This window comes from Pieris brassicae, chromosome 11, assembly GCF_905147105.1.
Source record: "Pieris brassicae chromosome 11, ilPieBrab1.1, whole genome shotgun sequence".
In the NCBI taxonomy this organism is placed as follows: domain Eukaryota; kingdom Metazoa; phylum Arthropoda; class Insecta; order Lepidoptera; family Pieridae; genus Pieris; species Pieris brassicae.
The window spans coordinates 8,514,875-8,527,208 of NC_059675.1; the positions used below are offsets into that span (position 1 = coordinate 8,514,875).

Here is a 12,334-nt window from a genome sequence, read left to right on the forward strand (position 1 = left end):
ATGACCTAACTGGATTAAACGCTCCTTTTTCTTTGATCAAACTTAAAGGTGTACTTAATAACGTAAAAGATTCTACTCCAGGAGAAGATGGGATTCCATATTCTTTTTTGAAAGACCTTTCGGATCGTGTGCTGATGCTGTACTTAAATATTATACTTTTCTATTATGGTTTCTGGGTGCATTTCCAAGTCTTCGATCACTCAATCTATTATCCCTATTTTAAAAGACAATAAACTAGCCGATGATCCTTCTTCTTACAGACCTATTGTCCTTTGATCTGTTTTAATGAAAACTGCAGAATACCTAGTAACATTCCGTTTGGAATGGTTTTTAGAGAGTAAAAATCTATTAGCAACGTCCCAATTCGGTTTTAGGAAAGGTAGAAGTACAATGGATAGCTTAACAATATTCACTACGGACATAAGATTAGCTTTTTCAAACAACGAGTCAGTAATAGCTACTTTCTTAGACATAAGCTCAGCTTATGACAATGTTCTTATGTCGGTTCTTAGGGAAAAAATGCTTTGCTTAAATGTGCCACCGATTCTATCAAACTTTATTATCAATATGCTCAGTGAAAGATACATTAATTTATTTATTGAAGATGTCAAACTATCTCGGACTGTGTGGAAAGGATTACTACAGGGTTCTGTACTCAGTCCTTTGCTTTATAACATCTATACGTACGATTTAGAATAATCATTGCAGGAATCAGCTCACGTACTACAATATGCAGACGATCTCTTTATATACGGTGGGGAGCGCATTCACACTCCTTAAAACTGATTTACAACGCCATAATCAGAAGTGTAATGGATTACGGTACTTTCCTGTTGGAACCAGGCAATGTTTCTGCTTTTAAAAAATTAGATAGCATTCAGGCAAAAGCAATGAGAATAGTCCTAGGAGCTATGAAGTCAAGTCGAATCACCTATATGAAAGCCGAATGTGTAGAGAATGTGTGTCTGCTAAATTCCTATTTCGTTGTGTCCAATTCAGTAAACATATTCTAACACCGAAACTGACTTGCCTGACATCTATAATCCCCACTTTTAGTTATTGGAAAAACAAACGCCCACCGTGTTTGGTTGAAAGTTACAGAAGATGTACTTCTCTTAAAAATATAGTACGATTCCCTTGTAATCTCTCCTGATATACATACTAGCACAGGTCTTGTGAAAATTGAGCAAAACCAAAAGTTAACATTTAAATCCATCATGGCCAAGTGGCCACGATGGATTTAAATATTTACAGATGCATCTAAGCGTTCCAAAGAAGGTTGTGTAGGTGTTGGTGTACTGCACTCTAATTACAATATTGTTCAAAAAACTAATCTCCCTCCTGAAACCTCCGTGTTCACTGGCGAATGTATATGCCTAGTTAAGGCCATAGAATACATCTTTCTACTAAAACTTCAAAAAACTGTAATTTTTAACATATTCACGGAGTTCTTTAAATGCCCTAGCCCGGTTCCCGTTTGGCTCACATTATTAATTCCCTGTCATTTCTGAAATTAGAAATCTGCTATTGAAATGTTTAAAAGAAAACTATTCCGTATCGTTTGCGTGGGCTCCTGGTCACTGTGTAATATCTGGAAATGAGGAAGCCGATCGTATAGCCAATGAGGCGGTGGAGAGTGGAGATGTGGATATTTTTAGAAATTATGCGCATGACTTGATGGCTCTTTCCGGGATTATCTCAGGAATTCGTGGACTGAATCCTGGGCCCAAGATAGTGTAAAAGGTCGCCATTATCGTGCTATTCAACCTTCTATACCCATTAAGCCCTGGTTTTGGAGTCTGAGATTCGGCAAAAGAGTTACAACAATATTGCCTCGTATGCGACTGGGACACGTATGCACCCCAGCTCATCTTGCTAAATATTATAGACAGCCCTACGTGCGAATCCGGATATGAAGAAGCTGATTTGAACCACATCATGTTTGTTTGTTCTCGAAGCGACCGGTCGGCTGTTCTCGAAGGTCTCATTTCCCTTCAAATTTCTTTCCCTTCATCCATATCCTGTTTACTTGCAACATTAGACTCACATGTATATAAACATTTAGCAGCTTTTATCTTAAGTAATGATATAAAAAATTTGACAATATGAAAGTAAATTTATGTAAATATCTTGTCTTACACTCCTTTTTAATGTAGCTCTATAAGAATTGATCTTTTATCTTTTAGATTTCATTTCCATTCTTAAATTCCTTTCACTTTGATAATTATATTTTTTTTACCCGTTTCCGTTTTTACCCATGGGCCACAATGCACAAACCATGCGGGCCATGAAAAAAAACTATTAAAAATAATTTTGAGGTTTAATTTATTATCATAGAATCATATTATTTCGAAGCAAATTAAAAAGTTTCAGAACATATATAAATAAAATTATTATCGTTCTTTCGTCGTCAGTGATGCCAACTTGGGTGTTTTCCTTCTAAATTATTTATTTGTCTAGGTTTAAATGTCTAGAAGGTTTTTTAAAAGGTATATTTGTTTGGGGATATAAGAAATAATATATGTTTTTATAATAAGACACGATTTTATGCAATGTATATCAAGCCTACAACCTAATCAAGAAACTAAACCAAATACAAAGTCCCAGCGTGGTTCTAACTGACATATCAAAAAACTATAATACTGCAAGATCGAAGTTTTATACTATTTCAATATATTTTTGATGCAAATTACTTCTCAAACCGAGTGTACAAAAAAAAGGGGGAATTTTAATCGATATTAAACAGTTTTTGAAGTTTGACTTGTTTGATGAGGGGCAATATATGTATGATATGGCAGTTGGCATCACTCAATCACTCATCACTGTAATTTATTCGTTCGGTCTTGCGATTTCAATTTCTAATACGTTTCAGTTTATACGAAGTAGGAGGTCACGATTGTTGGTACAAATTAACCGATTTAATTTATGTTGCTGAACTTATCAGCATCTCAACTGGGTTATTTTAAGAAAGCTCATGGTAGGCCCCCTGTTAACTGAACCACACTTAAAATTTCTACTGAGCCATGAAGAACGAGACTATGAAGACAGTATTGAAAACTTTAAATGGAGTCCAAAGTAGCTTATTACTTTGGGGTGACCCCTTTAATAAGGATGTAAATGAATGTATTATTTGTGTAACTGGTAATCCTGGGTTAGTCGATTTTTACTCTGAATTTGGTCAGGAACTGCATAATGAACTAACAATGCCAGTTTGTGTAATCGGTAAGTAGTTCATGATATAAGCCCTAGACTCAAATAGCCACATAAAGTCATTACAAACTTACGGTATTCTTTTAGGACAAGCAGGTCATGAAGAGATATCAGTTAAAACAACATCTGAAAATTTAACAAGTGACAGCAATTCTTTTATTCTGAATGGTCAAATTGCCCATAAACATGACCTCATATCAAACTACATAAGTAAACAGAGCAAATTGCATTTAATTGGACATTCCATTGGTGGCTGGCAGATAATAGAGTTAATAGACAGAAATCCTGAACTAGTATCAAGGATATCGTCAGTTAACTTACTATTTCCTACCATACAAAAAATGGCAGAAAGTCCAAATGGAAGATTCCTTAATTTGTTCTTAAGAAGAATACATTGGCTGCTCTTAATATTTCTTAAGCTGTTAAGAATACTTCCATATTGGATAAATAGTTACTTGATATATTTATACTTGTCATGGCATTCCTTACCATCCCACTACTATGAACGAATAGCTAAAGTCATAGATCCAAATGTTATGGAAAAAGTTTTAATTTTAGCTTTTGATGAAATGGATACTGTAACAAATCTAAATAAAGATGCAATTAAAAACATAAAACATTTAACTAATGTTATATACAGTAAAACAGATAATTGGGCTCCTTTAGCATACATAGATGATTTAAAAATTTATGAGCCACAAATATGTTTAGTTGAAATGGAAGTCAGTCATGCATTTGTTTTGAAATCCTCAAAGCTTGTTGCTGAGAAGGCTGCAAGATTTATCAAAGATAAACGTAAATCAAATCTACGTAATGGTGACAAAATGTTGAATCAAGATTGTGAAAAATCAAAGTAGAATTGTAAAAGATTATAGCCATTTTAATGAATTGTATTTATCACACTAATCAAAATTATATTTCAAACCAGTTTTACGCAGTTTTCCTTATTTAATATGACTTTCAGACAGACAGGAGACTTTCTTAAATTAAAAAGTTCAATTTCTGCACAAGAGTGCTAAAAAATGGACATACATGATATTTAAAGAATGGAAAAAGTAAATATTAAATAGTGCTAACAATTGAGTTTTTAAAATTCAAGCATGAAATGAAATTAGAATTATTTATAATCTTTCATATTTTAAAATATGAATTAAGAACTCTTATATTATTAACAAAAAATATAAATTATTATGTAAACAAGATCATATGAAGGATATTTGAAACATGGGTGTCTGATATTCTAGGGTCTATAATGATAATTTAAGGACTGGTACTCAACTGACAAAATAGATAATAAGTTTGGGTTTCATATTATATTTAGCATTTATTGAGATAACAAGTCCAATCTACTGCTCATTAAAGCACATTAGTTGGGAGGAAATTATCAGTCTCCAATTATGATACATGGTGTGATTTAATGTATGAATATAAACATGAATTATTGAATAATGATATATTTTATGTTTATTTAATAAAATGTTATATATAAATGTAAAATACAACTGCACAAAAATTAAGGACTGAAACAAAGTTTTAAACTATTTGGATGATATGTTTTTTACAATATAAAAGCCAATAGCACAATATAAATAATCAGCAATATTGGCGCCTAAATATTTTTATTCATAAATTAGTTAACAATGTCAGCATTTGAAATGGAAGCCCACTTTGGGTATAAATATACTGTAAAAATCATGTTCAAATTAGTTATTGACAGTTTAATAAATCTAATTTGCATCTCAATACAATTTAACATTTAGGTAATTTATGTTATTACATTTTTTATCACTAAAGTGTTAATAATAATTGTGCTATTGCTTTAACTTCATTAGAATATAAAAACATTTTACCGTAAAATTTATAACAATACAGTTCTGAATTCATGTCGTTACAGAAGTCCAAAATTAATAATAAATTCTCTAGTTACCAAATAGGACTTGATTCAATGTGCGTTGGATAATAAAAGGTGTAAAATAACATAGGAACTAGCAATATGTCATTTACAAGAATGTGGTCGTGAATTAATAACTAGAAATAATTATATAGTCTACAAATATTGTTATTAAAATGCTATCATCATTTCACATTCAGCTATCAAATTATACACAATTTCCGAATTTTAAGAACATAGCAAATCATTAATATTACAATATACCATAAATGTAACCTCTCTATAATAATATGATACATTACAATTACATTTATAATTTTGAAATCTTAAAAATAGGAATACAAAAATTCGTACTAATAATACTCATACATCGAAAGAGAAACACGCTTCATGAACACGATACAAAACCGAATCACAAGTCACATAGCCATTGGCGTTGCTAGATCACAAGAGATAGTCGCTATAACTTAGAACAGTAGAATCAACACGTGGTCTCGAGCAAAGGATCGGCGGTGGGGGCCGTGGTATCTCTCTCAAGAGACGAGCAGATTATCTTTTGAGAGGCCGACTTGAAGAGTCGTCGTGGGCGACTCTCGTCGTCCGAGAGCGCCCTCGGCGGGGGCGGTCGTGGCGCTAAGCGTGCGGGCGACAGACTTGCGCATGTACAATCTCCTGCCGCACGCGCCGCCCACCACTCGCAAGCACCACTGCCACACGATTCACACGCCACCGCGGCCGAACGCTCCAGTTTGCCGCGCCGCGCCCGCAACTCATCACGAGAACCCGTCCGTGATGCCGGATTCCGTACCCATGGGTCCACGGTGCTCCTCGATTCGAGCGAAGCACGCGCCGTTGGGCGTCTGCGCCGGCCCGCACTTTTCAAGTCCACTTCGCTCATCTTTCTCCATGGATCGTTGACGACGGTTAAAACATTAGGTTTAGGGCGAGGATCATCGACAAGTGCATGCAATGATGCATCCGGTGACGATCTTTCACTACGAACGACACGTGGATATAGAGCTGTCACTAGATGTGGAGACGGTGGGGCAATACGAGGCGATGGAGAAGGAGCGATCGAGACGGCGGGAGAGGGTCCGGGAGAAATGTGAGGTCGTTCTGAGTGGGAGCGCGGCCGGGCGCCCGGCGATCGGCCGGCTGGTGTTACGTCACTGAGGGACCGTAAGTGAATTCGACGACGAACACCAGCAGGCGAATCTATGTCTGTCACATTGATACTTATGTTGTGAGCGATTGAACGCGGACTGTTGGCGCTCGTCGCAGATAACTCCTGGTTGTCTATATTCTTGTCGAGATGTTGCGTGCTCGAAGAACCAATAGTAGATTTTTTGATGGGGCCGGCCCGGCTGGGCCCGGCCCCCGCTAGCTAGAGTAGTCTTTCTGTTGCCGAACTAGATGTCCCAGAGCTAAGAGTTGAAGCGGGATTTAGGTCTTCACCTGTAATCATTTTAAAAACAACATAAGGTATTTCGAAAATATTTTTGTCTTTAAAATTCTTATTTACCAAAAGTTAAAACAGGTAATCATATATGCTAAGCCTGTGTTAATGTTTGTGAAATTTTTGAGGTGATAGTTGTTACTCTTAAAGCAAGTGTTTTGATTTTTGTCTTGTTTTTATACAAAACTGGACAGACGTTTGGCCATAATCCCACCTGATGTTAAGTGAATGAGTTGCCAGTACTGTTCATGGACATGCCTGTTCAACCGCCACTTGAGTGTGCATATACTGTCTAGGGAAGACTGAAAGACAAGCAACTGAACGGCGATGGTCAAGACTCAAGAATTGAGATTCAATCGCAAATTCCTAGATAGAAAACATGAAACAACATCCATAACATTCCTAGATGTAAAGTACCTAGTGCACGAAGTGGTGCGGTATTGTAAAATAACAGCGACATTTTCCTGCTCTCAGACCTCAAGAGAATCCGCAATAGCCGAAATTGAAGCCTATTTTGATGCTAAAGATAAATCATACTATAAAACTGTAACCGAAAAATTGTATCACCGCTACAATCGCAAAGGCAATTATTATAATGAATAATAAAATCAAATACTATCGAAAATAGTTTTTTTTTCTGTTAGCCTACGAAGTTTTCAGCCAGGGCTTAACCATTAATAAATGAGTCGATCTATTTTGTGTTGTATGTACGACGATGTATTTAATGTTGAAATTATTATTTTAAGAGTCTTAAGAATAAAAAGCACTTTTGGAGCAAATAACCGTTAAGGTTTGAGCAAAAAATAATATGACCGAACGGCTTATCTTGTTTGTTGAACCCTAAAAACTTATCATGGCAACGGCATAAACTACGGTTCAGATAGTATATTATTCTCAGAGCTGGATCACGTTAATGAAGTGGTGGTAACTCTTCTTAATAGAATTGACATTAAAAGTCTACTTCGTGCGTGTTTGTATAATCTGTTAGTGAAATAAAATATCTATAAATCGATTTATTTTGTTATAATTTTATTGAAGTGTGATTAAGCCCTAATGGGGGTTACTTAAATTTAATGAATGAATAAACTGCAGCTGCACTCAATTCATAACTCGTGTCAATAAAATATGATTTCTTAAGCCTGTCTAAGAATGACATATGGAGAATAAAGCAACTGAGAATGGGATCATTTTTAATTAGCGTATAAAGCAAAAAGGCTTAACTGTTTGAACTGGTGCCAATGCCTAATTCCATTAATAGTCTAGTTGTATTAGGCTTTCATCGAATACAATTAGTATGTCTATACCACACACCTGTGTCTCTATTCCATACATTGTAGACTATAATAATAGTCAGTAATATAGAATATAATATCTTCTGCATATGTGGCAAGTTTCACTTATCTACAGCCAGTGCCAAGTAGGCGAAAAGTAAAATAATTGAAAGATGCTTGTGTAGTTTTTGAATTAACCCTGGGGTTTATTTTAATTTATTATGCAACACAAATATTCGTTTTGAAAAACAATGGAAAGAAAAATAATTCCTATACAAATCACTGCTATGGAAAAGCCGCAAGGGACGTGGTTTTATTAATATTATCACAAAATTTTGACGATGGATGACACAACCTGTATCAAAATAAGAAATGACTACCTGATAATTGAAAATGTTCAGCAAACCGGCGCTAGATATCGCTTTAAAAATCTGTCCTACGCATAGGCGAAGTTAAGCCAATTGTTGAATAGCTGAATTCAAGCGGGGAATCGCTACAATGTTATTATGATATAGAATGCGGCACTGAAGGCTTATAAAATTATTAAAAGGCCATACAGACCCAAACAATGACGATTATTTTCATTTCTATACTTTTAGACCATGGCTTGATTAAATATAATACATTAAATTTTTAAACACACTAACTTGTTCACAATTTTACCAATTTAGGCAGAACAAATAATACAAACTTTATATACATTAATAAATGTAATTATATATACTATCTATATATAGTATATGATTATTGTTAAATAAATTAATACATTTTATGGCAATTGCGAGGTAAACTTAACTTGGAGTATAAAATTTCTAATTCGTTAAAAAGATCATTCATTCATTCGGTCATTTCTTGGCGTTATTAGTAAAATACAATATGATAATAATAAGAAAGTACAGACGTACCGCGTATTAAGCGCTGAATTATTATAGATTGTCTAACCATAGTATTACAACATGAAGTGCTAGATCGCATTAAGGATATATTTTTTCAGGAACAAAGCATGAATGAAATGTAGTATTTTTATACTGGGAACGATCTCATAGAATAAAGTACCGCATGTAAAGGGGCTCCTTCACGAAAATGTATAGCTGCAAGAGTGTGACTGGTAGCATCAGCCAGCATTTACGGATATACTATGCAATACTCAGAAATATTATTAGTAAGGCAGGGATATATTGCCAAATATTTTTTGTATGTCCGTTGAGAATGTTTAGTGTCCCAGCCGTATAGACGGAACGATCGCTTTACAATCGAAAATACTGCAATATTTCTTAGCTATATTATTGCTGTCCCGCTTTACGTCCCATTTTCGTGCTACGTGAAGTTTGCCACGATTCTTTCGAGTAGCGCTGTGGTCGTGTTTGTTTCTGATTATTTTGGTTATAACTACTAGCCGGGCCCTGTATGTAGACCATGTAAGGCAAAATAATGAGCCATATACTGCTGCTGAAATATTGCCGAGATATAGATTTTTCATCCATGTGCTTCATTTAAATGTTTTTTTTTGCATTTCCGGGATATAATCGGCGATGATTTAGCTACATATTTTATTAAAAGTTTAGCCCGTGTACAGGCCCCTTAACAGACGTTACTATTATAGTAAGTTGAAGGTGACGCAACTCTGAAAACACGTTTGTGTTTACAAACACCAAAAAGGCGGAAATGCAAAGTAAAAAAGTATGTATGGAATGTGTAATGGTATGTATATATGGAAACAGATATAATTTAAATATCGGTCAAAATTATACTTAGCAAAAAGTAAAAAAGTATGTATGGAATGTGTAATGGTATGTATATATGGAAACAGATATAATTTAAATATCGGTCAAAATTATACTTAGCAAAACTTAATTGTTCTTAGCGCAGCATTTTAGTGTAATTTCCATACTCTATGTTTGATATGCATATCTTAAACAAAAAATATTTTTTTTTATATTCTAAAGCTACACTGACTCATGTTATGAGTTGCGCGTACAGTCCTGTACAAAATAGCAGAAGATATATTAACATTATTGCATGTTCTTGTTCCATTAAAATTACTAATGAGCTATTGTATACAATGCCTTTAAAAAGCTAAATTTATATTATATTATTAGACAATATGTTTATATTTTTATTATTGTTTTATTAATATTAATACTATAATAGACAATTGAATAAGAATGTGATTTGTCTTTTTACAGTTATATTTTAGAATTTTAAATTGTTTTATTCATTTACTAAAGAGAAATAAATAATGTTTGGTCAAAATAATATATTTTAACAAATCACTGCACATCTCGAATGTTAGGGTTAGGGGACATACGAGAAAAACGCATGATCAACTATCTTTACACCCTCACACTCCTTATCCTTCCCATTTTATTCAAAAATGTATTGCTATAAATTTAAGTATAGCACCATTTAGTAACATGTAGTGTCTGTTATTGATTATGGTTATCACTACAAACACTGATTTTTTTAATGCTATCAACCAATACCTATGCTTGGCAAACAAAATATAAAATTACCAAAATCTTATTTAGATTGCTTATGATGTTAAGATGTAAAATAAATTTCAGTAGAACTTATGACAATGACTGTATTTCAATTTCCTTAGATTAAATATCATTGATTTCTGTTTGCAAGTGGCGCCATCCCACTATACCCAGAATTTTCGGCATATTTATTTTAATATGAACATTGCTGTTCTATTACATTTATTGTCTTTGGTACTATTAAATAAACTTTATATAATTTATTAGTACCTTGAATATTATGGCCTGAGGCCGGCAGTCTATGTCAGTTGAGCAATTCCACAGAGACAAACCTCTTCAGTCTTTCTAAATATTGGTTAAAAAGTTCTACATCATTATGCCCAGCTCCCTGGAATATAATGTAAAATTTAAAAATGGAAACATAACAATCTATTGAAATCAAAAAGTATTTTACCCCCATACCTCAACCCATAGTGGTTCCACAGCACGAGGGCAGCGCTCATAAATTGCAAGACCATGAGAAAAATCAATCACCTCATCTTCTGTTCCATGTATCACAAGGACTGGAGAGGTTACTTTTGGAATCTTGTCAATACTGAAAAGTCATATACACAACACATACAATAAAAAAGGTAATAAATATTCAGGAATATATAAATATACCCTTATTCTTAATAAATTAGTATAATATAAGTATCAAAATTTGTAAAGTAGAATAATAAATCCTTGAATATTCCATATTATATAATTCTACAAAACAACATACTTTATCAAACCTATCACATTATTTCCACTTAATGATACCTATTAATTTTAATTATTTTGTTTATTAAATAGTTGGTTTTACTTTGTATTACTTTATGAAGTATGCATCCAGAAGAAAATAATTGGAAAATAGCTTTCATTTGGAGTGCCATAATTCATAATGGAAAATTGGGTAGACACATTTGTGTCCTTTGTATTGATAACTTTTTGAGGTATTTAGGTCCCTACCAAGCTGAATTAACGTTTGATTTTTTTGAGTATGTAGTTTAAAAAATTAAAGTACAGACAGTTCCTCAAGAATTAACATTAATGTAGTTATGCATATTTTTACTTCCTTAAAGGTTAATCTTTTGTTCATGTTATTGCTTCTTCCTGCATGAATAATTAATCATTAGAATTTATTAACATGGGTTTTTACCTTGGGAAAGCATCAAAAAACCAGGTCCTCTTGGTGTTAGGAAAGGCAACGCGCATACCAGACATTAATGGAGAATGAAGAACTACAGCTCCCACCTCATAACGAGCAGCTAAATCCACTGTTGGCACAGTACCAATACTCTGCCCATATAGTATAATATTTTCCGGGCTGATACCATAACGAGTACGTAAAGCCTGCCAGGCGGCATCAATATCAGCATACAAGTTTTTTTCTGACGGCTTTCCACCGCTTACACCATATCCAGAGTAGTCATAACTAAATATGTTGCAGTTTATTCTAGTACCTAAACCTAAATAAAAGCTACTCATTTGTCCTAGATCCACAGCATTCCCATGTGAAAACAAAATAGTAAAGCGAGCATTGGGACTACATCGAACAAAGAGACATGCAATTCGATTTCCCCTAGAAGTTCTAGAATAAAATCCTTCTATGTTTTCTTTTTCTCGTTCTGAATATTGCCATTCTGCTCTTTCACCGAGAGTCATAGAGAATTTCGATCCAGTTTCATCAGGTGTGAATGCATACGTGGGTTCAGGAGGCAGAAAAGCTAGTTTGGCTGCAATTTTTCCAGGGCATGGCGGACAACAAAACAAGCAACATAGCTCACTAAAACTTAATCCGTTCATTGTGAAAAATGATGTACATGTACGAGTTCCTATGTAAACACTTTATCATTTGGAGACGACAAATCACTAATCTTGAGTCATAACGAAAATAACGAAATTGACTGCATTTGACAGTCGAACAATAAGGATTTCAGTCGACAGCCATTTTAAATCGAACTTAACATACGATTTTTTTTTAAACGTGGCCTTGGGGTGG

General features: G+C 34.1%; 2 protein-coding genes across 2 annotated transcripts; one reads left to right on the forward strand and one right to left on the reverse strand.

The window, feature by feature from the left end:
- Positions 1–2,668: 2,668 nt before the first annotated feature.
- On the forward strand, positions 2,669–4,143 carry LOC123715942 (lipid droplet-associated hydrolase). Its single transcript, XM_045671329.1, has 2 exons — positions 2,669–3,222; positions 3,298–4,143. The coding sequence occupies exons 1-2, from the start codon at positions 3,024–3,026 to the stop codon at positions 4,065–4,067; spliced, it is 969 nt and encodes a 322-aa protein (XP_045527285.1). The 5' UTR covers positions 2,669–3,023; the 3' UTR covers positions 4,068–4,143.
- A 2,275-nt stretch (positions 4,144–6,418) lies between these two features.
- LOC123715943 (alpha/beta hydrolase domain-containing protein 17B) lies at positions 6,419–12,283 on the reverse strand. The gene is made up of 4 exons (XM_045671330.1): positions 11,492–12,283; positions 10,771–10,903; positions 10,579–10,696; positions 6,419–6,556 (listed from the first exon to the last, which is right to left on the reverse strand). Exons 1-3 carry the CDS (start codon positions 12,136–12,138, stop codon positions 10,613–10,615), a joined length of 864 nt encoding a protein of 287 aa, XP_045527286.1. The 5' UTR covers positions 12,139–12,283; the 3' UTR covers positions 6,419–6,556; positions 10,579–10,612.
- Positions 12,284–12,334: the final 51 nt, after the last annotated feature.

Excerpts from the sequence above, each read along its gene's own strand:
- LOC123715943 (XM_045671330.1), bottom strand. The coding sequence starts at position 12,138 with ATGAACGGATTAAGTTTTAGTGAGCTATGTTGCTTGTTTTGTTGTCCG. Across the intron at positions 10,904-11,491 it reads TTTTTTGATGCTTTCCCAAG|TATTGACAAGATTCCAAAAG; the intron begins GTAAAAACCCAT and ends ATGACTTTTCAG. Across the intron at positions 10,697-10,770 it reads TGGAACCACTATGGGTTGAG|GGAGCTGGGCATAATGATGT; the intron begins GTATGGGGGTAA and ends ATTATATTCCAG.
- LOC123715942 (XM_045671329.1), top strand. The coding sequence starts at position 3,024 with ATGAAGAACGAGACTATGAAGACAGTATTGAAAACTTTAAATGGAGTC. Across the intron at positions 3,223-3,297 it reads AATGCCAGTTTGTGTAATCG|GACAAGCAGGTCATGAAGAG; the intron begins GTAAGTAGTTCA and ends GTATTCTTTTAG.